The sequence below is a fragment of the Larimichthys crocea genome, unplaced genomic scaffold (genome assembly GCF_000972845.2).
Source record: "Larimichthys crocea isolate SSNF unplaced genomic scaffold, L_crocea_2.0 scaffold607, whole genome shotgun sequence".
Taxonomy (NCBI): domain Eukaryota; kingdom Metazoa; phylum Chordata; class Actinopteri; family Sciaenidae; genus Larimichthys; species Larimichthys crocea.
Window position 1 is genome coordinate 353,336 of NW_020857941.1, and position 27,841 is coordinate 381,176.

A 27,841-nucleotide genomic window follows, 5' to 3' on the forward strand; every position below is an offset into this window, starting at 1 on the left:
AAACCATGTATTTCCAATCATTGAACCGACATAACTGATCGTCTACATAGGCATTTTGTTTTGATAAATGAAGAAATGTGCTCTTGGGAGCAATGGAAAGAAGCGGTACTTCTGCTTTCCTCCAGAAAATTTGCCGCCTTTTTAACATGGGAGTCTATGAGGGTGTTGATGGGTGCTGCTGCCGAATCTTCGCTTCTCGAGCCAAAACTATAAAGCTGACAGCTTTAGCAGGCGAATGTGAGTGAGACGACAAATTTTCCTACGTTTCAATGTATAAATCATGTCTGTAGCTGTGCATTTGAGGCCACAATCGCAGTTTACAAATTTATTTTTCGACGACTTTTTCTCTCCCTGTCCACTCTAGCGATGACATCACTAGCTCTGGAAAGTTCTTGCAATACACACCCATTCATTTTTTGGTGTGGTTTTTGGCGATTTTTGGCAAAACCGTTTGCCAAAACTCTTAGAAAATACACTAACAAATTTAACAGTTTTGTGCTTATCTGTGTTAAGCTATGTAAAGCTAAATGCACAGTACATTACCGGTCCATAAAGAACAGTTGCGTTGATTTGCCGTTTGGGTCCGCCGGCTCCGTGTCTAACATGTCATCTTACAATCAGCTGGCACACTCCCGTGCTCCATGCGCTGGGTTGTTTACACTCTCGGTTAGCGGTGTGCTAACAAGAGACGCCTGAGGACAGGTAGGCGCGCGTCTGTTGCGGCCCAGCTGCCGACTGACTGCTGTGCTCCGTAGCTGCGTGCCAACCCTGTGTGTGTGGACTCACACAGGGGACGTAAGCGCTGCGGTTTAGCGCCGTCCTCTGTCCGGTGTTTAACTTACACCGGGCGAGTGTTAGCAGCGGAAACGGCAGCGTCGCGAGCCGACCGTATTCACGCGAGATCCCGCGAGAATCCTGGACGTACGCGAGGCCCCGCGATAAACTGTATATAAGGAAAACAACAACAAACAGCTGACTTTGCTTCTCCGACGTGGAGGAGATTATAAAAAGGATCTGTTGTGTCATAAATTATTGTGTGTTGTACCACTTCAACAATCAGTCTCTCATCGTTCATGTTGAGACCCTTTGATCGATTGACTGCTCACCTGGTGCCACCGCTCATGACGTAACACTGATGTGAAGTTGTGAAAAGCTACAAGAACTGCGTATTGTTTTATTTTGAAAGGTATCTGTATCGGATTTCCTGTCTGTTGCAATCAGCTCTGATGAGATTTACGAGGTTTAGCAGCGGCTCGCGACTGTGCAGCCATGTGTTTACCGAGCACCATCTGCCGGGGTGGGTGTGCCGGCGCGTGTGTGTGTCAGACTGCTGGGCTGGTAACGGAAACGGTTAACGGAAGGAAGTACAGGACAGGACATAAATGACCGGTGAAATGTGATTTCCGGTACGGAATGGACTGCTTCCGTCTGGTAAAGGAGCGGCTTTTGTCTGCGTGTCTGAAGAAAAATCGCTCTTTTTTAACATTGGACTTAATGGGAGTGCTGCAAGGACTAGCTGCTGCTCCGAGGCTCACAACGCCGAAATGGTAATAACTTCAGCAGTGGTATCACTGCGTAGGTATTCAGTTTTCCTATGTTTTGCTGGGTAAATCATGTCTGTAGCGTCACATTTGCGGCCCGTTGAGGCTGGTATGTTTTATTTTTTGACAGACGTGTTAGCTGTTCTCTCACTCTAACTGTGACGTCACACGCTGTAATCGCTGCTGTAAAGTAAAAACATGCTCAACTTTAATATTTAATTGTTTAAAAATGGTAAAATATTTTGTAAAGTTGAGGACAAGGTTAATATTTAAACATCTTATGTACAAGTAGTAATTTGAATGAAGTCTGTAGGACAAGTTATGCAGTTGTAGTTGTTTAAAGTGTAGTGGGTCTGTTGGGAGATTTGAGGATTTCCTATGCATCCTTATGATGGGAAAATTGTATAAAATGTTTAATAATTTGTACAGTATTAATAGTAGAGATCTGTAAAGTCATAGCCATAATGTCCTGAATGGTGGCATCTGGTTGTATTCTTTTTGTGTTTGTAGGACAGGATTTGTGGGAGTAGAAGCACAGAAAAAAACATCCGGAAAAATAAAAATAAAGATTTGAAGAACAATAGTAATATAATAATGCCCTCTGGGCATCCACACTAATAAAAATAATAATAAGAAGAAGCACGGTGGATAACATATAGTGTCCGCTTTCAGGCACACTCAATAAGAAGAATAAGCGCGGTGGATAACATATAGTGTGTGCTTTCAGGCACACTCAAAAAGAAGAATAAGTGCGGTGGATAACATATAGTGTGCGCCTTACACACACACTCAATAATAAGCACGGTGGATAACATAGTGTGCGCTTTCAGGCACACTCAATTAAAATATTTCATCAGTTACCATGGTTGCAAGTCATGGGACGGGGGTCTAGGTTAGTGCTACATCCTTCAGATTCATGGTCGTGCAGACCATATTAATCCAGGGTGTAGTGTGGCGTCACCTAAAAATTTGGCTTTATCGCATACTTGCTGGAGATTTGTGCATTTAATTTAAGCTTCAGATTAAGCTGGGATGGAATTCTTACGTTCTTAAGTCAGTGCCAATGTGAATGATGATGGGCCACGGGACCCCAGTAGGTCTATTATCAGCACTTGACTTTAGCAACTATGGTTTGCAAAAATACCCCATTTGAGTGCACGAGGAACAGTTTGTGGATTTTACACCAGGTTGCTATTGATTGGTTGGACCTTTCATCTGGATTCAGTTGTTCAGCAGCATTCTGTGGGGGGTAGACAGTGGTATCACTGGTCATTCACTGGTCAAATTAAAATACTTAACTTCAAATACTGATGGCCAAATAGAAAAGTAGTTCTGACAAGTGTGGAGCCAATTAGGCTAACAAATTTACTAATAACAGGGTCGCAGTGCCTTTGAGGATAGCACCAATAATTCTGTGTCTGTATCTGTGTCTGTGGGTTTTAGGTCTGTCTCCCTCTGTAAAGAAGGCAGAGCTGGACAGTCCCTCTCCCCAGGAAGACTCACCAAGACTGGGCTCCTTCACTCAGCACCACCGGCCAGTCATAGCTGTTCACAGTGGTCAGTAACCTCACATCTAATTGCCACCCATAAGGACAAACAACAAAATGTAATTTACTTTATTGTTTATTCTCTCTCTGTGTCTGTCCGTCTGTCTGTCTGTCTCTCTGTCTGTCTGTCTCTCTCCCTTATCTCTTCCTCTGTGCAGGTCTGTCTCGGAGTTCCCACCCCTCCTCATCTCTTCATTTCCCATCGTCCTCCTACTTTCCCCATGGAGCAATCCGTTATCCTCCTCACCTGGCCCAGGACCCCCTTAAAGATCTGGTCTCATTGGCCTGCGACCCTGCCAATCAAACCCCCAGCTCAGTGAGTACAAGCACTTAAAGATCAGCTAGCTATGTCACAGAGCTCTGAATACTATCCCTTTTCTTTGGTGTTTAATTACTTTTACTTAGCTTTAGCATTTCTGCTTTGCAAGTACAGGGCTGTGAAAGGTGCAGTGTCTTAGCTGTTCCTAGGACCGCACACCTCTGGATAGAGACCTCAGACGTTGCACCTGAAATCTGCTGTAGCCACTCATCCAGTTTGTGGGTCACAGCTCTTCCCTAGTTCCTCTTTCAGCCCTGGTTATTTCTCAAGCTTCTCATATTCCTTCTTCCTGATACTGCTGTCACTTGGAATTGCTACAGTAGTAGCAACTTAAAAGTTCCCGTTCAAGCTGAACGCCAGCTGAATGGCAGCCGTCTTCCAGCTGAGTTCCAGCTGGCTCCCTGCCAAGTCCCTTGAACGGAGAGACCCCCCTCCTTCTCCTGGGCGTGTCTATTTTTTACTGTAACTCCACCCACTCATGTGATTACAGGGTATGACCAGGAGATGGCGCTTCTCTCACAGAACTTATTTACAGTTGTTCTACCTGGAGATGACGTAGCTTACACACCTCGTTAGCATTCTCGTTGCTCAACCTTTTGTTTGCACTTACAGTAACAGGCTTATTGGTCTCCCAGTGTCACAGATCACAGAGCGGAAAATGCAGCTGGTTTGACTACTGCATACTGTACAGTAGCCGTATGATTTGAGCGTGTACATGAATTGAAATTAAATTTAAGGTGTTTATATCTAACATGTCAGCATTCACCAAATCAACAACATCTAGTCTGTTCTGTCTTTACTAGTGGTGGGCTGTTATCTGCGTTAACGTGAGACTCTTATCAGGCGATAAAAAAAATATCACCATTAATCTATTCGCAAAGCTGTTCCAGCCTCTCAGGTCGCTTTTTTACTTTTTGACTTTTTTCTCTTTTGTTCGTTTTTGTTTTCTTCACTGTAACTCCGTGGAGTCCTGATCTCTATAGCAGTTTAGAGAGTTTTGTGCTTTTGTCGTGTTTTTCTCATGGTTTTTCTTGGTGATGTTTTTTAAATGCCGCTTCCACCTGGACAGCTGCCTTTGTTTACTCTGGGAAACAGCTGATCGCGCTAATGCCGGCCGGCATTGGCGCAATCAGCTGTTCGATTGGCGCATTAATCTATGGCCACCACTAGTCTTTGCATAATTACAGGAGCGTCTCTTCTCTTGTGTTCGCGCCTCTCTCTCGCTTATCTGCATGTAAACAACAAACTAACCCTTAAAAAAGTTACAAAAAACGGTTCGGACGTCTCAGGGCTGCCAGGCCTGTGTGTCAGACCTGCAGATACAAGCGATGGTTTATTTTTAATTAACAGTTTATTTGGAGGGGAGGGCTCGTTGTTGTTGTGCGACATAGAGCTGCAGAGACGAGCGTTTTGGAAGCCCTTTGTTATGCAGGTATTTACTGTAGTGCACGCTTTAGGCCAGGTAAACCATACAAACCTCATTAGCATCTCATTGTTTGCACTTGATGGGCTTTTTGGTCTCCCAGTGTCACAGATCACAGAGCGGAGAATGCAGCTGGTTTGAGTACTGCATACTATACAGTAGCCTTGTGATTTGAGTGTGTTCATGAACATGAATGACTCCTTTTCATTTTCGTCCATTCCATAGGCTAAATGGCGTAAATGGAAAGAATATTGTAGTGACCCGGAACAATGAAACTACGAAGCAACTGGTTTTGCTGGACTTTATTCCTAATCTGGAACACAGGCTCCTGTGGCCGTAGCCAACGGCAAAAAAACAATAAAACCAGGCAAGCACAGCAGCATATAACATTAACACATTAGCTACTTCGTGCCCCTCATCGCCATGGCAACTGCCATGACTGACAGGCTTCACAGCCTCTAACAACGCCACCCCCCCAGGCGTCACCCCATACACTGCAGCCTAACTTACTGAACACAACTCAACAGCCACAGTGTATACACAGCCCGTTACAATATGTATGAAATAAGTGAAGTATGTTTGGTCTTAATAAAGTTTGCAGTATATATGTTATGTTTTTATTCTACATGGACACCACTGTTTATTTTCCACTATGCCTCCCTCCATTATAATAATACACGGCACAGCTTTTTAAAGTCCAGAGAGAAGTCTGTTGCAAAAGTCCACGGTGACTCTCCTTTGCCAAAACGTCTGTATGTCCTCGACGAGCTCCTGTTTTGTGCCTGGCTTAGCCTCCTTGCGAATAAAGTCTTTCATGGAATGCCTAAATATATGTTTGATGGTTTCGTAAGCTTATACTGCAAACTTTATTAAAACCAAAAATACTTGACTTATTTCATACTTGATTCACCCGTAATTCTTTCGATTTGCGCTTTACGCCATTTAGCCTATGGTCACTGTTTAAATCAACAACATCTAGGCTATGTTACGGACGTTACGAGCGGAGTTTTCTTTAATAACGCGTTTATGTTGGCATGTTCTTGTTGCTGCCTCACTGTTATCTTATCACAACTTTTTTTTTTTCCATCAACTGATCCGCTGATCAGCTCACCCCGGCGTATCTGTTCAGATGTGTCTTTAGACAGTCGACGGTGAGAGCGGAACATCACTGCTCCTCCCCGTGGACAAATGAGGCATTGCAGCTGGTTTTCAAACAGACTGCTTAGGGGCGTTTCCAGTCGGGGCCTCACTGACTACGTCATCGCGGGGGATTACATTTCGGTCACACACCAGCCAAGGACCTGTGACGGACCTGTGACGGACCAGCCACGGTCCCGTCACCTCCTGGAGAGTGTTCACTTGGCTTGATGTTGTTAAGGGGTTTTTCTTTACCATGGAAAGTGTCCTATGATAATTCACCACTGTTGTGTTCTGTGGATGTCCAGGGGCCTCATGTACAAAGCTTGCGTACGCGCAAAAAAGTGGCGTACGTCCTTTTCCACGCTCACGTTTAGATGTATCAAACGTGAAATGATCGAAGAAATGTGTGTGCCCCAAGCCAACTTCATAGCTGTCGTATGCACGTTTCTACAGCCATTGTTCCTTAGAGGTGGTGCTGGGAAACTGTTAATGTGAAAACAAGTAGTCATCAGACTGATGTGCACATCCGAGACACACTTATGAACAATTAACACACCCACGTGTTTGCAATTATATAGGTGGATATAAAAGCATGCGTAATGAAGAAGATGATGAAGGAAATGGTATTAACAATGGCAGCGTTACTGTTGTTAGAGGACCTTGTAAAAGGTGCAATCCGTTGTGAGCGAGTATTTAAGGAACGCGAGGATTTACTTGCAAACCATGATAATTGGCTCATAAGCCGATTTCAGTTACCAAGGCCAGTGTTACTGGAGTTGTGCGTAGAGCTGCGGCCGGCCCTAGAACGCAACACGGCGAGGAGCCAGGGGTTGTTTGTGTCCTGTGTGGTACGGAATCAACCGAATGTTATCCATGTACATCAAATTCCCATACAATGCTGTTGAACAGGACGACATTAAAGCGCAATTTGCAGCGAGAGCCGGTTTCCCTAATGTAATCAGAGCTATTGACTGCACACACATTGCTATAAAAGCGCCATAGGATGAATTTATTCATGTAAGTACGAAACATTTTCATTCCATCAGTGTTTAAACAATTTCCCTACGGGGATTATTAAAGTACTTCTGATTCTGATTCAACTCATATGTGATGTGCAAATGCAGCTAACTTACATTGCGGCAAGGTGGCCTGGTTCAACGCATGACTCATTCATTATGACTAACAGCATGATTGGCAACAGGCTGGAGGCTGGCACGGTGCGCGATGGGTGGCTTCTGGGTGAGTAAATAGTTTATTCATTTAATTGCCCCGTATTTAACGTTGGTTTACATACGGGACAATTAAAGGAATTAAATCTTTACTTACCCAGAAGCCACCCATCGCGCACCGTGCCAGTGTGCCAATGCACATTTGGGCATGTGCGCATTCAAATATCATGTTTTTGTTTTGTTTTTTATTTTCTGCTGGTGAAATTAGAGCTGCAGAGCTTTCTAACAAGCCCCTGATTGTCTCCCTGTGTTCAGTATTCTTGTCAGTAAAAGCGGGCGTAAAATGTCAGCCGCGGCGCGACACCTGTCCAAACCTGTGTGTGCGCTGCTCGGATCCCACGGCATCCCACACACACGCTCCCACTCACGTCTTTTTTTGGGTCATATTTATCGCTGTTGACAGGGTACCAAACAGAATCTCCACTTCATTCACTAGAATCTTTAGCTTAGACTCTGTGAAATTCATTTTCTTTCCTCTGTTCATCGTGTTATCTGATCGTACAAAGAGGTGAATCTCAGGTCCAGGTCCTATTTAAATAGATTTGCATATGTAAATAGGGGCGTGGACAGGGAGGAGTTGCATGTGCGCTCAATTCCACGTTGATTGGGATGTACAAAAGAAACGTGCTTGGATCCGTGCGTACGCACACTTTGAATATTTTTGTGCGTACGACAGTTTCTGGGTTTTGGCGTACGGCAGGTTTCACGTGAAAATCCACGCAAGTATTCGTACATGAGGCCCCAGGCCTTTTTGTGTTGCAGACCTCACAAGTGTGTTTTTTTTTCTTTCTTAGAATTTACCAAACTGTTAATTTGGCCACTCCTAATGTTCCTGCTATCTCTCTAATGGATCTAATGGGGGCAGGCAGAAGCCGAGCGGCGGCTCTTTTAAGCAGTTATTGGCAATTAATTTGAACTTGTCTGTCTAAAATGACAGAATTAGCCACTAAGAATTAAATACATGCTACTTGCTAACATGCTAATGCTCCTGTGTCTAAATAAACATGTTAAAAATGACTATTTGAGGTGTGCTTTGTGAATACAGACCCCCGGCAACAGCCTACTCGTCACTCTCAAAATTTCCACGGGAATTTTCTAGTACTGAATTTACTGAGCAGTGTCAGTAATAATGTATGGGGGCGACGGGGCCAGAGTCAGGCACACTCAAAATGTCTTTAGAAATGTTATAGTTTGCATTGAAAGCTCCTGCTGTGACTGCATGTTGTGGGTTGACAGCAAGAGCTTCCAAATGTGAATGTCACACCTGGAATCAACTACGGACTTTTTACTTGCTTAATTGATGAAGAAATAATAAAATAATAGCTCACATCTGTCCATGAAACAGCTTTTGAGTTGGGGCGGTGTTTAGCTCAGTTGGTAGGCTCAGTCCTTGCTACGGATGCCCCGGGGTTCGAGTCCGACCTGTGGCTCTTTCCCGTATGTCATTCCCCATCTCTCTCTCTCTCTCTCTCTCCCCACATTTCCTGTCACTCTTCAGCTGTCTCGATCAAAAAAATAAAGCTTGAAAAGGCCAAATAATCTTAAAAAAAAGAAAGAAAAAGAAACAGCTTTTGAGTCAACTGTCTAATTACTTTTAGTCTCTTGAAAAAGAGGGAGCTACATATTAATGTAATTGCTAAACCTTTTGTCCAATTTGGAGAGACTGCACTTCAAGCCTATATTCATTATTTAACTAAAACTTGAATATAGTCTGGTAAGCAACCAAAATAACAAAACTCGTCTCAGTGTCCAAACATATATAGACCTAACTGTATATTATTATAATGACTTAAAGAAGAAAGAATTCAAGAATTCCATCCCTTTATCTGAAGGTTATATTAAATGCACAAATCTCCAGCAAATATGCGATGAAGCCAAATGTTTACATGACACAACACCAGTAAGTTGAGCACCCACATCTGTTATGGAATTTTCTATCCTTCTAACTACACATGGCCACACATGGATCTTAAAGTCATAGACAGTGACAGCTTTTGATTATATCAGAGTAAACTTTCTCTCTTTGGTATGTGAGGCTGCTGTTTGGATTTCTGGAGGATGTTGGCCTCCTAGACATAATAGATAGCGAACTGTTGATGTTCCATTATCATAAACAGACAATGGTGGCTCCAGACTAGAATGTGCTAAAGGTGAACACTAACATGGGTAAATAAATTCCCTTTGGCTGTTTTTGGGGTGTATAGTATTTGTGGTGTTATCTGTAGGGGTTTAAAGTTTGACCACCAGAGTGAGTTGGGCAGAATAGAGAAAAAAACTGCAGATTTAGATATACAGACCCTTTCCAGAAAATTAGAATATCATAGAAAAGTTTACTTATTTCCATAATTCAATTAAAAAAGATTAAACTTTCACAGATTATAGATTCAGGGCCCACAATTCAAACAATTTCAAGTATTTATTTGTTTATTTTTACATATGTTGGGCTTCCAGCTCAAAAAATCCATGAAAACAGAAATTCAAAAAATTAGAATACTGTGAAGAAATCACCATTTACTTCTCAGTTTTTGCTGGGAAAAAAAAATAAAAAATTAGGATCACATCAAATTAGTCAAAATATGGTACTTTCTTAATGATATGTCAATGTTTAATACTTGGTTAGGAATCCCTTTGCCTTAATCACTGTCTCGATGCGCCGTGGCATTGAGGCAATCAGCCTGTGGCACTGCGTAGGAGTTATGGAAGCCCAGATTTCCTTGATGCTTGCTGTCAGCTCTTCTTTGGTTTTGGGTCTGGTGGCCCTCATTTTCCTCTTGATAATACTCCATAGATTCTCAGTGGGGTTTAGGTCTGGTGACTTGGCTGGCCAGTCAAGCACTGTGATGGCATGGGCATTAAACCAGGTTTTGGTGCTTCTGGCGGTATGGGCAGGGGCCAGGTCCTACGCTTCCTACGTTGGCTCAGGCTCAGAAGTGGCGTGACCCGAGAGTTGTAGCCCATCTCCCGGATGCGTCTGAATGTGGTGGTTTTTGAAGCTGTGACTCCCGCCTCATTTCACTCTTTCTGGATCTCTACCAGATTCTTGAATCTTCTCTGTTTTGCCCTCTTCACTAGACTTTCCATTGGTATGCTTAGACACAGCACTCTGTGAACAACCAGCCTCTTTAGCTATGAACTTTTGTGGCTTACCCATCCTATGGAGGGTATCAATGATGGTCTTCTGGCCAGTTGTCAAGTCTGTCAGGTGCTTTGAGTTTAGTAGATGATTAGTGTGTGACACTCAGTTAAAAACATTAATGCCCTGCAAAATTTGGGCTGATTTCTTCACAGTATTCTAATTTTTTGAATTCCTGTTTTTGTGGGTTTTTTGAGCTGGAAGCCCAAATTATGTAAACTTAAACAAATAAATACTTGAAATTGTTTGAAGTGTGGCCCCTGAATCTATAATCTATGAAAGTTTAACCTTTTTAATGTAAATTATGGAACTAAGTAAACTTTTCTATGATATTCTAATTTTTTGGAAAGGGTCTGTATGTCCCATGTAGAGAAAAAGAAAGGAACTCAACTACAATTTCGACAGAAGATCAAATATAATCTAAAAAGTAACCATTTTAATAGTAAACTCTGAACAAAATGCATGCATACAAAGAAAGAGAGAGAGAGAGAAATGATCTGATGAACTGCTGACCTGTCCAGGGTGTGCCCTGCTTGGGATCAGATACAGCTCCTCCTTTGGCCATGCAAAGAATAAACAGTTCTGGATAATGAATGTTTCTGATTTTTCCAGCTGAATGGCAGCAACCAGGTTAAAGTGCCCACTCACTACATCTCATCACAGATGTTGGCACCGCCTGGACCAGCACCTTCCTTGGCTGCTCCCCCAGCCTCCCTCCCTAGGCCAACACTTCCTGAGTCAAAGGCCACTACCACTTCCTCTGATGGGGGAGCAAACTCCCCCACATCACCCAGTAAGTGGTCAAAACACGAACAAACACCTGTTAACATTATTGATGCGGAATCTGAAAGTTACATATACACATACAATGTATACATATACACATACAGTGTATACATATGCACATACTGTGTGAAAGTTACATATACACATACAGTGTATACATATACACATACTGTGTAAAAGTTATACATATACACATACAATGTATACATATACACATACAGTGTACATATACACATACTGTGTGAAAGTTACATATACACATACAGTGTATACATATACACATACTGTGTGAAAGTTACTTATACACATACAATGTTTCCATATACACATACTGTGAGAAAGTTACATATACACATACAATGTATACATATACACATACTGTGTGAAAGTTACATATACACATACAGTGTATACATATACACATACTGTGTAGTATATGTAACTTTCAGATGAGTGTGAATAGAGCATTCTTCTTATTCTTGTTCTTGTTGTTGTTCTTCTTCTTAGTATTAGTATAGTTTTTAATCAGTGGCAGCTGGTGAAAAATATTCTAGGTGGGGCTGTGCCATATTCAGTTTCAGAAACCATCCCATCCTGATACAATTTACCACAAACTGCAGGATACCAGTGATCAGTGAAATAATAAGTAATTATTTAATGCCAATATAAAAAAAACTTGAGGCATTCTTATATAAAAACAAACACAATCACAAACTTTATATGTAAAACAGAACTTGTAAACAATTGATGCATCCATTTCTAACAAAGCATAACATGTTGGAAAGGCTGTTGACTTTTACAGCAGTGCCCCCTGTGACAGATCAGCTGTGACAGAGCTGTTGAGCACATGAAACAGTGTCGTTAGTAGTTAACAGGCAACACAAGAGGCATACCGTCAGGACACATACACAATAACATCAAATTATATAGATTAATAAATGTTTATATGAACTCTATACACTGTTACTATTGAAGGGAGTTTATTAAAAATCCTAGAGTGTCATATTTTGCTGGATAATGTCTTTTGCTAAGGTCATCTATATACAAAGAAACACGGTGTCTGGGGTGTGGCAACCGTTGTCATGGGTGTGGTGATGAGGATCTTGAGAAGACTGACAGTCTCTGAGAATGTGCTCTGAAGGTTGTTCTCCATGAAGAACTGGTACAGAGGCACCGCACCACTGAAAGCCTTGAACTCATTGTTCTCATAGATGAGGGACAGTTCCATTTTCAGCTTGTCCTTGTTAAACAAGGAACCGGTTCTCAACAAGAACTCAACAAGAACCGGTTCTCGATTCCCATCCCTAGATCCTGGGGATATGTGTTGTGGCCTGCTGCACGATGAGGTTCAGCTGATACGCATAGCAGTGAGTGGACGTAATGAGCATTTTCATAGACATCCATTATTTTACGCTGCACTCCACCGGTGGCTCCCTTCATTACACTAGCTCTATCATAAGCTTGAGCGATAAGTTTGGGCTTCTGTCCATTTAATGGAGTATGGTGCTAAGCCTGTCCTGCACTGTAGTGATGGTGTCTGCAGTTACGTTCTGGATGGTAATGAACTCGAAAAAACGCTCTACTTTTGGCGTCAATGTAGCGTAGCACAAGCGCCAGCTGGCAGTGGGTGGAAATGTTGGTCATGTTGTCAGAATGAATGGTGATAAAATCAGCATTCTTTACTTCCTCCAGAATGTAATCTTTTAGCACTGACAGCATGTAATCCAACAGCTCATTTTGTATGGCCAACTCAAAAGCCTCACAAAACTTCACACAATCAATTATTTTTTACAAAATGTGCCTGTTTTTATCCACTTCCTCATTACGTTTTTTCAACGCAATCCTGTATCCTCGTCCAGCTGCGTAGTGACGTACAAATTTCTGAATATGGCTAGCTTTACAGAATTATGTTCCCTGGTGCTCTCATGTTTCCTTGCTTTCTCAGACAGGTGCTTCACTCCGGTAACTGTCCATGCTGGATCTGTCCCTGTTGTTTTAAAAGTAAGCACGGAAAACAAAACAACCGATTAGCATGGCCACTTCCAGCCAGCCAGGCCTTTCTGGTGTACCAGCTGTTGTGGAGAAATTGCTGAAGTCAAAGCTCAATGGTGAGGTCAGGAAGGAAGAAAGTGTTCAGGAGCCTCTGATGTCACACAAATACTATTCACCCAGAATTAGTCAAAGACAATGTCTTTACCCATAGAGGTGTTATTGTCAACACATTCTAGTCTGGAGACACAGATGTCTGTTTACGCAGATTGGAACTAGGGCTGCCACGATTAGTCGATTAGTCACGATTATGTTGACGAACAAAATCATCGACAACTAATTTAGTAGTCGACAAATCGTTTTTTTGTTGTTGTTTTTTTTTTACTTTGCTTTTCTCTCGAAAGTGCGGCTGCAGCTTCCACTGCCGCGTCTGCCTTTCTGTCACATACAAATGTGGCCAGGACCGGCGCTGCACACACACACACCCACACCTGAGCACATGTGCAGTAGTGGTAATCGGCGGCAGGCCTGACTGTACCGTAAACGATACCATAACACCGACCCTCCAGGAATTCACAATGTTGCGATTTGCAACTTCAATGAATCCCTGTGAATTCAGGGCAGTGTTGCAATTTTAACCAATCACCGCGATTTTTCCGCAACTTCCACGCAGTCTGCCCGGGGGATTCAACACGGGTCAGGGACGGCCGCACACGCTTTATTTTATTGTTATGTACAAAAAATTTGTCATATTAGACCCTGAATAGTATGTAAGGGTTAATGAGTAATAAAATGTTAGGATAATTTTTGTATGTACTTAAGTTCCCAACTTCATTGTAAGATTAATTTAAAGCTTTAGTTAATAAAACGATCAAATTAATTCAGTTGCTCTCATAATCTGTCTTTTTTGCACCAGAAAAAATGTGGCTAGTGGAAATTCTAATTGGCTGGTAACTTCAGAAACTTACCAGCGACATTGGCTGGTGATCAAAAAAGTTAATTTAGAGCCCTGTTAAAGGGTAATGAGCTATCATGTTAATTGAGTGTGCGTGCAAGGCGCACACTATATGTTATCCACCGCGCTTATTGAGTGTGCGTGCAAGGCGCACACTATATGTTATCCACCGTGCTTATTTTTCTGCTTCTTCTTATTGAGTGTGCGTGCAAGGCGCACACTATATGTTATCCACCGCGCTTATTATTATTATTGAGTGTGCCTGAAAGCGCACACTATATGTTATTCACCGTGCTTATTCTTCTTGTTATTATTATTCTTACGCCCTTTTTTTGTCTCGCTACTCCTCCCAGAGTTTTTGTCGCACATACACAAAACCGGTATCAAAACCACCGGCTCGGCCGGGAATCGATAGCTTTTCTAAGAGTTTCGGCAGACGGTTTTGCCAAAAATAGCCAAAAAACGAAGCCAAAAAATGAATGGGTGTGTATTGCGAGAACTTTCCAGAGCTAGAGTGAGTGATGTCATCGCTAGAGTAGAGGGGGAGAGAAAAAGTCGTCGAAAAATACATTTGAAAACTGTGACTGTGGCCGCAAATGCACAGCTACAGACATGATTATCCCCTCAAACATAGGAAAATTCGAGGTGGTCGCAGTGATAACACTGTTGTAGCTGTCAGATATATAGTTTTGGCAAGACACGCAAATATGCGGCAGCAACTCCCATCCTCAGCCTCATATACTCCCATGTTAAAAAGGCGGGAAATTTTCTGGAGGAAAGCAGAAGTAATGTTTCTCTCTCTTGTTCCCAAGGGCACATTTCTTCATTTATCGACACAAAACGACTATGTAGACGATCAGGAAGGGCTCACGATGCTCAAAGTTAGGCCGGTTCAATGATTGGAAATACGGTTTGGCCAAAAATTCTTTCCTCTTCGAGGGAGGGTCTCAGCATTTTCTCTCAGTCTCAGGATTTTTAACTGACATTTTAACAGGTGCAGATCAGCTGCTGCTGATTAGGTCCTGGTTGCTTGGCAACCTCAGCCTGCTTGAAGGAGGAGAGGGGGAAGGGGCCAGCAGGCAGAAGCCGAGCGGCAGCCATTTTAGTAGTTCTTGGCACTTAATTTGAACTAAGACAGCAGAGCAGCTAGCGCGTTAACATGCTAATGATAATTAGCATTAGCCACTAGGAACTAAATACATGCTAATGTTAACATGGTAATGCCAACATGCTAATGTTAACATGTTAATGTTATCATGCTAATGGTAATTGCTAGCGCATCATCGCTAACATGCTAATGTTAAAATGGTAATGCTAACATGCTAATGTTAATTGCTAGCACGTCAGCGCATCAGCATTAACGTGCTAATGTTAATTGGTAGCGCATCAATGTTAACATGTTAATGCTAACATGCTACTGCTAACATGTTAATGTTTGCATGTTAATGGTAATTCCTAGCGCATCAGCGTTAACATGCTAATGTTAACATGGTTATGCTAACATCCTAATGTTAACATGGTAATGCTAACATCCTAATGTTAACATGGTAATGCTAACATGCTAATGCTAACATCCTAATGTTAACATGTTAATGCTAACTGCTAGCGCATCAGAGTTAACATGTTAATGCTAACATGCTCATGCTAACATGCTAATGTTAACATGCTCATGCTAACATGCTAATGTTAACTGCTAGCACATCAGCGTTAACATGCTAATGCTAACATGCTAATGTTAACATGCTAATGCTAACTGCTAGCGCATCAGCGTTAACATGCTAATGTTAACAGGCTAATGTTAACATGCTGATGTTAATTGCTAGCGCTTCAGCGCTAACATGCTAAGGATAACATGCTAATGCCAACAAGCTAATGTTAACATGCTAATGCTAATTGCTAGCACGTAAGCGCTAGCTGCTCCTGTGTCTAAATAAACATGTTAAAAATGACTATTTGAGGTGTGCTTTTTGAATACAGACCCCCAGCAACAGCCCACTCGTCAGTCTCAAAATTTCTTTTCTAGTTCTGAATTTTCTGAGCAGTGTCAGTAATAATGCATGGGGACGACGGGGCCAGAGTCAGGCACACTCAAAATTTCTTTAGAAATTTTCTAGTTGTTTTTATTTTCAGTTAGCTCATACTTCAAGCTGAAAGCTCATGATCTGATCAGCTGCATGCTGGTGCGATAAGCTGTATGTTTTACAGTCAATGTACGTATGATCCGATTAGTCGACTAATCGAAAAAATAATCGGTGATTAGTCAACTATCAAAATAATCGTATGTGGCAGCCCTAATTGGAACGTCAACTGCCAGCTATCTATTATGTCTAGGAAGGCAGCAATAGGCCTCTTCGACCCTGGCCACATTGTTTAGATATGGTGGAACCTAGTCTAAGACAAACAATTAATACTGCCGAGGACCTCAAGGCCCACACGTGACCTCGTGTTACCTAAGGATAGAAAATTCCATAACACCAGCTATGAGAGAAACCTCACATGTACCACTTCCCTTTCTGATATCAAGGTCAGGTTGATCTGGGCCCAGCTACTTCACACGTAGTTTTTCCAGTAGTTTTTCCGGCAAAGTTCTCCTGTCAAACAGATGCTGTGTTTTTACCAAATTAGTGAAGGTCAGGTCTTGTAGGAGTACCATTACGAATGCCATTGTCATGTAAAATGGTGTCTCTATGTATGTTGTATTCCATTATTTACCAACACACAAATATTGAAAATATGAATTATTTAATATTATTATTTTTATGTGGCTTAGGGAAGGCGGTGCCCTACTGCCCTCTATTGGCCAGCCGCCACTGTTTTTAATGTTCATATCCTATCCAGAAAATGTTCAAATTTAAGAAAGAGTTAGTGGGCGTTCAGACAGGGACAGGCAAACCGGACACTGGCAGCGTTTTTCAATTCATTTCAGTGGAGGTCATGTGTTGCCGCAAAAAATATTGCCAGCATCCGGGAGAGAAGTTGAGCCAGAATTAACTTTTGGGAAAAACGGAGCCCCATGTCACACTCCACAAGCCAATCAGACACTCAGATCGGTCAAACCTCCACAGACAGCCTGAAATCTCTCTGAAGCAGAGACTATCCAGGTGGATTCACAGACTAAACTCTGATAATCTACCTGTGTGTGTGTTCTCACTTTGTTTATTTCATGAACCCAGCTTCTAAATCTGAGAGAGAGCACTTTGGTACAGAGACATAGTGTTACAACAACAGAGAGCGAGCGCCAGCCTCGTTAAAGCTGTTAATCAGCAAAATAAAAAGTTATTTCCTGATTGTTTCACAGCCGTCACACTCAGCAGGTATAGACACACCCACGGCAACCTACTACAGCTCCCTTCATCCCCCCACCACCGCACTCCCCCACCACAGGTTACCTGTTTGCCTGTCCCTGCATTACTGGGGACAGGCATGGGTGGCATTCCAAACTGACAGTTTAATAAAAAACAAAAATAGGAACAAAGTGTGTTACCCCCAATGCCAGTTACAGTAATCAGCAAATGTATACAACTATGAATCTGTTTATTAGCTTGATTACTCATTCAACATTTATTAATATGCTCATGAAAAAGTAAATGCTTGTTGAACTAAAATTGATTGTAATTCATTTTATGTTAAACCACATCTTTGATAAAAATGATGTTTGCTGTTAATATATATTTCATTCTGTCTTTTTTTCTCGGTTCCTTGGTACAAATTAAACCATGGTAGTATAGTAAACTAAATCAAGAATATTTCATGCTATTCATATTGTTGAGATGTTGTTAAAAGTACTGCCTCCTGCAACTTTACAAATTACATGGAATTATGATTGAAATGAGATTGATTTTTTTTTTTTTTTTTTACACAAACACCCTCAGCATACTCTGCACCTGGGACTCCCCCTGCCAATCGCACTTCCTTCATTGGAGTAACCCCTCGCGACCCAGGTGGACTTTACCAAGCCCAGGTTAGTATGGTTCATTTAATATTTTGCCAGATTTTTGCAATGTTTCAGATTTTAAAAAAAAGGCAGTCTTTGAATTTTCTTTAATGTGGAAAAAGCATATCCTGGTCAAAGATTAGATAAGGTAAAACAGGTAAGTGTGTATTGTTGAGTGTTCAAGAAAGTAAACCAGTGGAGCTGCCTCCAGCAATGCCAGGTGAGCAGATACTATTGAAGCAGTTACTTTTGTCTGGTGAGGGCAACATAGAACATAGGTGTAGCTAAGTCCACATTTTTAATTGTATTTTGAGTTATCATGAGTTGAGTTCAGCTTAGTTAACTGCTAAAATTATTCTTTTTTTTGTTTTGTACATATTTTTTGTTGCACATGTAAACTGGTTGCACTTTTGTTTTTGTAAATAAACATCTTGATGTTGGGGAGAAATTGCTGAAAGTCAATGGCACCAGGTCAGGAGGGAAGAAAGCGTTCAGGAGCCTCTGATGTCTTATGCTGTAATATTTATTGAAGCTTGATCAAGGTAAATCAGAGACATTTTCACATACAATGAGGTATGCATATCAGTCGGTCTCTATTCTCCCCAACTCCTGCCGGTTGTCAGGCTTTAAACTACGGTGGCCGGGAACCCTCAATGCTGCAAATAAAAGAAACGCAGCAAACAAAAAGAAACAGCGCTACAAATATAAGAAACGCTGTAAACAAAAAGAAACGCCGCTGCAAATAAAAAAGAAACGCCGCTGCAAATAAAAAAGAAACGCCGCTGCAAATAAAAGAAAGAAACGCCGGTGCAAATAAAAAAGAAACGCCGCTGCAAATAAAAGCAACTTCACAACGGAAGTGAATTACCGGGGACTATTTTTGCCGGTGCACCTGTAGTTTTTTATGTGAGCGAAGAAAAAGAAGAAGAAGAAGTACAGAAGCGTATTGCATTCACTTGAAAAAAATAAATTAGACACCTGATCTCGTAATTACGAGATAAGGAAAGGTGCCTTGTTGGCTACTGGTAAAGTTAGAAAGATATTGGCACTTCTGAGATCAGTAACTCTTAATTGAAACGTTGTTAAAACACAAAACGCATATTTTTAACCTAATGTTCATCACAACGAGCTACAACCTAATGTTCATCACAACAAACCATCCTCGGAGTCACACCAACAACATTAGTGTTTACTAAGACTTTTCATAATTTCTGGGAATTTTTATTAGGAATATTAATCAATAACTTTAATATGATACAGTATTGCGGTAACGCTATCTACACTTTAAAATCTAGTGCCCGACTACATCAGTTTGTACGGTTTTCGATGTGCACACATTTCGACGTGCGCATATCTGCGAGGGCCCGACCATCGCAGATATGCGCACGTCGAAATGCAGCTTTAATTATTCCTGTAATGGATGGGCTTGCCATTAGCTTGAATTTACATTTATGGTCTTATGTTATAAACAGTAAACCTATAATGTCTAATTGAAAATAGAAATTAAATGTTAAAAATTAATAGAAAATTCCATGTTTTCAAAAGAAAGCCCTTTTTTGTCCATAACAACAATTGATGAACATTAAATTGATCAGAAATACATTTTAGACATTGTAAATGGTGTAAATTACTATTGTAGCTGGAACCAGCTGATTTGGAATACAGTCGTCCCTCGCTATAACGCGGTTCACTTTTCGCGGACTCGCTGTTTCGCAGATTTTTTTAGTGTAATTTTGCATGCTTTTTTTTACAGCGTACTGTACAGTATGAACGCGCATTGTGTTCTGTGTCCTAAATTGGCTAAGGGAGAACCGCACATATGTTCTGCGTCCTGATTAACTAAGGGAGTACTGTACAAAATGCGTGTAAAAAAGTGTATAAAAGTGTGTGGTTAGGGATTTTACAGCCTTAAAACATGTATAATAATTGTAAAACTTACTTCGCGGATTTCGTTTATTGCGGGTTATTTTTAGAACGTATCCCCCGCGATAAACGAGGGACCACTGTATCTACATAGGTGTACAAAGGTCTATTATCAGTAACCATCACTCAATTTTCAATTCAGTTCAATTGTATTTATATAGCACCATATCATAACAAAAGTTATCCCATGACACTTTCTATACAGAGCAGGTAACCTCCTTTTAACAGGCAGAAACCTTGGACAGACCCAAGCTCATTAACAGACAGTCATCCACCGGACCGGTTGAGTTAAAGATAGAAATGGGCAGATAGAGAGGGAGGTGGGGGGTAGATAGATAATAAATAGAGAGAGAGACAGACAGATGCACAGCAGCAGCAAATCATTAAATAACTATAAACTGCAATGCAGATGTGGTAGCAATAAGAAAGCAGTCCTTGAAATTTGTTTTATGTAGACATTAAAGGACAAATCCTGATCAAAAACAACTCCAAGATTCTTTACGGTGGAGCTGGAGGCCAGGGTGATCCTGTCTAAAGTAACTAAGTCTCTAGAAAGAGAGTTTCTGAAGTGTTTGGGTCCAATTAAAACAACTTCAGTTTTGTCTGAATTTAACATCAGAAAGTTGCAGGTCATCCAATTTTTTTATGTCCTTAAGGCATGTGTTGTGGAGAAATTGCTTTAGTCAAAAGGTCAATGGTGAGGTCAGAAAGAAAGAAAGTGTTCAGGAGCCTCAGATGTCTTATGCTGTATTATTTATTGATGCTTGATTAAGGAGAATTAGAGATACTCTTAAAGTACATCAGAAGTTCCTGAGTCGGTCTCACATTCTGCCGAACTCGTGCTTGTGGATAGACTTTAAACCCAAAGATAACACCACAAATACCACACGCCCCAGAATTAGTCAAAGAGAATGTCTTTACCCATGGAGGTGTTATTGTCAACACATTCTAGTCTGGAGACACAGATGTCTGCTTATGCAGATTGGAACGTCAACGGCAGCTATCTATTATGTCGAGGATGGCAGCAATAGGCCTCTTTGACCCTGGCCATAACAGTTCATTTGCTGCACATTCGTGTTTTGGACTCATGGGGTGTCTTAAAAGGTTTCCCCGTACATATGGAATATGTAACAGGGAGTCGGAACAAGGTGGGGAGGGAAAACACCAGTAACACACAGGGAAATAGACAAGACTTGCAAATCCTAACAGAAAATTGAGGATTACGGTCTCAAGGTGCTGTCTCCGAAGGACTGGTTTTATTTTTGCCAGCTGCCTTAACTGAAAAAATCTGGGTTTCACCACAACTTTAATCTGGCTGTCAAATTTAAGATCAGCGTCCACCTTTACCCCTAGGTTATTAACAATCGGGACACGATAATGTGCCAAGGAACCCAGATCAACTAGAGGGGGGGGTCCCAGAAGTTCCACCAAAGACTATGACTTCTGTCTTTTTCTCATTAAAATTCAGGAAATTTGAAGCCATCCAGGCTTTGAGATCATCTAGGCACATTAGCAGCGGTTTAACAGAGTATGAGTCAGATTTTTTGAGAGGGACATAGATCTGGCTGTCATCCGCATAGCCATGTTTCCTGAGAATGGTACCAAGTGGAAGTAGGTACAGGCTAAATAAAAGAGGGCCAAGCACAGAGCCCTGTGGCACCCCACATGAGAGGGGAGCAGTGAGAGGCTGACACAGAAAGTCCGATGTGACAGATAGGACCTGAACCATTGCAGTGCTGTGTCGCTGATGTCCACCCACTGTTCCAGACGGGCAATTAGTATGTCATGGTCGACTGTATGAAAAGCTGCAGTCAAATCTAAAAGTACCAGGACAACACAGTGACCAGAGTCGGTAGCTAAAAAGATATCATTAAATACTCTTAAAAGCGCTGATTCTGTGCTGTGCAATGTTTTAAAACCGGATTGGAAAATCTCAAGAATCTTTTGTTCATTTAAAAAGTCCATGAGCTGGGAATAAACAATCTTCTCTAAGATTTTAGAGAAGAAGGGGAGTTTGGAGATAGGCCTGAAATTTGCCAAAACAGTAGGATCCAGCCCAGGTTTTTTTAACAGAGGCTGCACAACTGCATGTTTAAAATTTACAGGGACCACTCCAGAGGACAGGCTGCTATTAATAACTGAGGTAGGATGGACCAATGGTTGGAAAACCCTACTTAAAAAGTCGAGGTCGGACAGTATCATCCAAAGAACCTGAGGGCTTCAGATGACCCACAATCTCCTGCACATGGGGCAGGGTCACAGGGTCAAACATGTCCAACACAGCAGAGCAGGGGACACAAATTGAAGGATCAAAAGCAGGAGGTGAAATAAGTGCTCTGCTACAAGTGATTTTATCAATGAAGTGGTGTAGAAAGTTCTCACACACAGCAGGGGAGGCCTCGATTCCAAACTGTGGTGCATTCAGAGCAGAGTTAATGACTTTAAAAAACACACTAGGTTTATGACTGTTTAACAGAACAATATCAGAAAAATATTTTCTTTTTGCCTCTTTCACAGTGGACTGATAATGACGCCAACAATCCCTCAGTATTTGAAAAGACACTTGTAGTTTGTCCTTCTTCCACTTTCGCTCAGCTCTTCGACACTCCTGTCTGGCAGTGCGGGTTGTGTCATTCAGCCAGGGCTCTGATTTAGCTTTCTGCTGCCTGGTCTTTAATGGAGCCGCAATGTCAATGGCAGTTTAACAAGTATCGAAACCATGAATTGAGAACCTTTGTATCCTCATACACAGACTCGGGAATGACGCAGTTCTGGCTGAAAATTGTGGAGAAGTGAGCGGCAGTGAAAGAGTTAATAACTCGCCATTTGCAAGCAGCAGCCTGAGGTTTAACTGTGTGAAAGGCAAACAGCAGCTTCAAACAGTACAGGCATATGATCAGAGAAGAAAGCGTCACAGACCTCCAGGTTAAGAACAGGCAAACCATAAGATAAAACAAGATCAAGTGTGTGACCACGTTCATGTGTAGGCCCAAGTACAGACTGCACGAGATTGAAAGAGTCAATGATGTTTAAAAAGTCTCGTGCCAAAGGGTTTTCAGGGCAGCACACATGAACATGAACATATTACAGTCTCCAACAATAAGGACCCGGTCATATTTTGGCATAATATCAGCTAAGAACATAGAAAAGTCAGTTAAAAAGTCTCTGTTATATCTGGGAGGCCGGTAAACCACAGCACACAGCACCGTGTGAGGGTGTCCCAGCTCAAACAGACTGAGTTCAAAGCTGGTGAAGGAGGATGACAGCGATATCTGTTTACATTTAAAGTCACTCTTAAAAACAGTCGCAATTCCTCCTCCTCGGCCAGACATCCGAGGAGAGGTAAAAAAAAGCAGCAGTCTTCGGGTAAAAGTTCTGTGAAGACACTGGACTCACCAACACTCAGCCAGGTCTCGGAGATAAAAAGGAAATCCAGGTCCCGTGACGTGAAGAAATCCTTAAGGATAAATTATTTATTTGCCAGCGATCTGGCGTTTACCAGGCCAAACCTCGCAGGAGATGGCGGGACAGGGCGAACAGCTGACAGAGAGGCCCAACGCAGAGGCCGCAGGTTCCCCAGATTCACTCCGCGCCAGCGCAAACGAGGAGAGCAGGGTCCACGGGGCTAGAACACCATATCCGAGCCCGCCACCGGTACCAACCAGGCAGCGACAGGGTCCAGCGAACTTCGAAAGAAACAAAGGCGAGGCCCCGCTCCATATCCACCTGGATCACGACGTCCGGCCCTCAGCCTCACCAGGCAGCCACTACGCTTCGCGGCAGTGCCGTTAACCCAGTGGTTCCCAAAGTGGGGGGTGTGCCCCCTAGGGGGGGTGCAGAGCCATTGCAAGGGGGGCGTGGATGGAATGAATGACTCAATAAATGACACTGCTAGCATAACATGGAAAAGATTTTGACAGGGCTTCCACGTAAGTGCAGAGCAGACGATGAAGCATCGCCAAATGTGCTTCCAAAGCAATTTCCTTTCAAGGCAAAGACTAGAAAATATGACGACACATATCTTGTCTTTGGCTTCACCTGTACAACAGTGGGTAATGAGGAGAGATGCAGTGTGTTGTCTGTCTTGAAGTGCTAGCTTGTGACAGCTTGAAGCTGAACAAGCTAAGATGCCACTTGGAGACAAAACATCCAGAGCACAAAGACAAGCCTGTTGAGTTTTTCAAACAAAAACTCGTAAACTGCCGTGCTCAGCAGTCTCTCTTTACTAAAGCTGCATCCGTGCTGGCAAATGCTCAACTCGCCTCATAAAGTTGCCTACCGAGTGGCATAGTGTAAAAAGCTGCACACAATAGCAGAGGAATTAATACTTCTCTGTGCTATGGACATGGTTTCCACTATGCTTGATGACACTGTAGCCAGCAAAGTAAGGACTAAGGCCTCTGTCCAACAACACCATCGGCAGGTGCATTTATGACATGTCAAAGGACATAGAGTAGCAGCTTAATGATAAGGTGCGTGACAGCCGCTTTTCTCTGCAGATGGATGAAGCCACTGACTGTAACAAAGACTGTTTATTGATAACTTATGTCAGATTTATAGATGGAGATGACATGATGGAGGAATTGCTTTTCTGCAAACAAGTTACTGGCAGAACCACAGCAGAAGAACCGTTTAAAATCACTGATCCTTACTTGAAAGAGGCCAATTTGAAATAGGAGGACTATGTGGGGATCTGTACAGACTGTACAGGTTATGGCTGGGAAATGGGGAGGGCTGCAAGGGCTCATCAAGCGTGTCTCCCCCAATGTGCAGTGGATGCACTGCATGATACACCATGAAGCACTGGCGTTTAAACAGGTAAGTCCAGAGCTGAATGATGTAATGACCAACGTCATTGCCACCGTCAACTACATCAAAACATAACCTGTCAAAGCCCGGATTTTTCAGCTCTGTGCGAGGAAATGGGCTCCGACCACACAGCTGTTCTGTTTCACAGTGAGTCCTGATGGCTGTCACGTGGGAAGGTGCTGTCCAGGATCTTAGAACTGCAAGATGAAATCTGCATCTTTTTGAAGGAAGAAGGCAATGGTCTTGCCCACAAATTTTACTGTGACAAGTTCCCCATGAAACTTCCATACCTCACTGAAATGTTTCTGAAACTCACTGAAGTGAATTTTCAGTTGTGGGGCACAAATACACCTCCCACATCTGGCAGAAAAATCACATCATTCATCAGAAAACTTGAGATGTGGCTGCAGCGAGTGAAAGATGGAAATGTGGACTCATTTGAGAACCTGAAATCATTAATTGAAGACAACAAAAAGTTTTTTTTTTCTTCTCAGGGAATTGGTCATGTTTTAAAACCCATTTCTGCAGAGGCAATTTTTAAAAAATGCATTGATAGCAATGTTGAATATAAAAAAAAGAAACCTGTTACTGAGCATAATTAAATCAAATCAAATCAATTTTATTTGTATAGCCCAAAGTCACAAAATACATTTGCCTCAGAGGGCTTTACAATCTGTACAGGGAGTGACACCCTCTGTCCTTAGACACAGTTAAGGTGCTTGAAAACAGTTACACTTATAATTATATAGTTTATATAGTATTGCAACCTGTAGTTTATGGCAGTCTACTTTTATGTGTTCAAAAAGGTTGAGGTTTGTATTAATTACTGTGTGAAATAAACTGCAATAGCGTCTAAATATAAAATATGTGTATCTGTGTCCTGACAACAACCTCCTTCTGAACTTCATCAAGATTAACAGCTACACATGATCAGCTGTGACACTCCTCTCTGCTGCCTATGTCATTGTTTCCTATGGGGAGAGTGGTGATGCCCAACTAGATGAAGTTGGCGGTGCAAGCCCCTCGAAAATTGCCACCGCACCCAAAGTTTAAAGTTTAAGGGGCCTTAAGATGTTACAGAAAGTTTGAATTTTTAGCTCAAATAAGAATATGTCAGGACAGGACACAGCACTTTTTGATTTTGATTTTAATTGATTGCCTCCACATGACATGATTGATGACATGATTAGTGTCCACATGGATCATTACAGTTTGGATTGAGTGGTGAACATGAATTCAGGAATTCATTCTAGAAATGTTTTTGCCACCAGTGAGACAGTGTGTAAAAAAACCAAAGAGCTTGGCAAGCCTAATGAGAGCATCAGGAACAATCAGGATCATTATTGGAGTAAGAGTACTGCTGTAAATAGCCAGTTGTAGAGCTACAGGCTAATGGTTGGCTGGGTGATAAGAAGTCTGGATTGATTCCAGAGGAGTCAGAAAAGACAGTTTTTAAACTTAGAACCACAGCACAAATTCCACATTCCAAGTCCTAAACTGAACTGCATTATATTGAGAGGTGTTTCAAATATTTTGGCTATGCTTTTTACATAATATACATAGACACAATAGACATTATACATTTGAACAATTTACATTTTAATTGTGTGTTTGTCTCTCTTCCAGTCTTGGTATCTGGGCAACTGAGTGAACTCTCGCGGAAAAGTGATCATCATGGCACTACTCTCCTGGAGCAATGCAAGCAATGTTGTCAAAATATTGCCAGAGGAAAGATATATTCAGCTTTGTAGAACATGTGGTCATATATACACATACATACATACAGTGTAATATACTGTATTTATCTATATGTATATGCCCAGAAGAGTTTTGAGGAAAGGAAGCTGCTTTCACTCAGCCATTTTGCAGCCACAGAATGAACTATACTGTATGAGACCAAATGGTTCTCACAAATGGCAACTGATGTGAGTTATGATTTTCAAGTCAACGTTATGGAGTGATGCAAATTTCATGGACCAGATGAACTGCAAACCAGATCCAGGCTTCAGCACACTAGATCCAAAGAAGCCTGAAATCTAACTTTGTTGCCTGGATGAGACCTGTTTCCCTGGGATGGATGTCAGCCTTTACCCCCTGTACCCTCAGTCTTTATACTAAGATCTCCTGCCTGGGACAGACATAGACCTCATCCCTCTCAACACCCAGAATGCACTTCTCTGCTGCAGGTGCTGCTTATAATATATGCAAATAAGCCTCTTTGATTTTCTGAACTGACTAGAAAGAGAGATCCTGTTGTTAATGAAATGTTTATTTGCACTTTTTAATGTTATTGATATGTCATAAAAAATTAACAGCGCCAAATTTTCTTCCCTTCCCATGAAAAGAAATAGGCTTTGTCTTTCTATTGACAATCATCAGGCTAATACCATTTAGTTGCTTTGCTAAGCCCATGTTTTTAAGACTGTTTTCTTCTGTTTTTCATTAGAAAACAATGAGTAATAGTGGAATATGAGAGCTATATTTTTGCCTCGTCTAACACAACACCCAATGCTACAGTTAGACACCAGCATAGAGTTAAGCCCAGTGTTAAAAAAGACACTAAAACCAGTATCATGTGGTAGCAAAACCACCAGTAAACAAAATGCTGAATTTGATGTTTCAAACTGTAGCATGGTGTGGTGTGACGTGACGTGTATGTCTGTGTTGTATGTAGGTAAATTAGAAAGAGATATTCCAGGCATTGCACTATGCTTGCGTTAAAGTTCCTTTTTGAAAAAGGTGTGATGATGTGATATGTTACCAATCTGGCAGATTGCTGTGTTGTTTTCTTTTTCAGTTTTATGACAGTAGGTCATGTGCATACAGACCTGAGCACATAAACCGGGTGTTTCTGAAAGTGTCTTGGTCAGTTCTGCACTGAGCAGATCAACTCCAACCCAACCTGAGCAATCTATGGAGGAACAGGTTTTGGGTTGGAGTTTAAGCAGGGGTCAGCTGAAGACGGACAGAATGACAGTACCAAGGTTGGTTTAAATTCAGACCTTGATGATTTACCATTGGTAACAGGCAACAAATGTTTTTAAACCATGGATTTAATTATTGTGTACAACCTTGACATAAAATTTGCATTATGATGTGTTTTGTGAAGCGAA

The 27,841-nt window shown here is 41.8% G+C and overlaps 1 protein-coding gene across 1 annotated transcript; it reads left to right on the plus strand.

Annotated features, from left to right (window-relative positions):
• Nucleotides 1–131: 131 nt before the first annotated feature.
• Nucleotides 132–27,841, plus strand: LOC104938698 (nuclear factor 1 C-type). Its single transcript, XM_027276813.1, has 6 exons — nt 132–237; nt 2,985–3,098; nt 3,247–3,404; nt 10,945–11,125; nt 17,935–18,023; nt 26,355–27,841. The coding sequence occupies exons 1-6, from the start codon at nt 147–149 to the stop codon at nt 26,373–26,375; spliced, it is 654 nt and encodes a 217-aa protein (XP_027132614.1). The 5' UTR covers nt 132–146; the 3' UTR covers nt 26,376–27,841.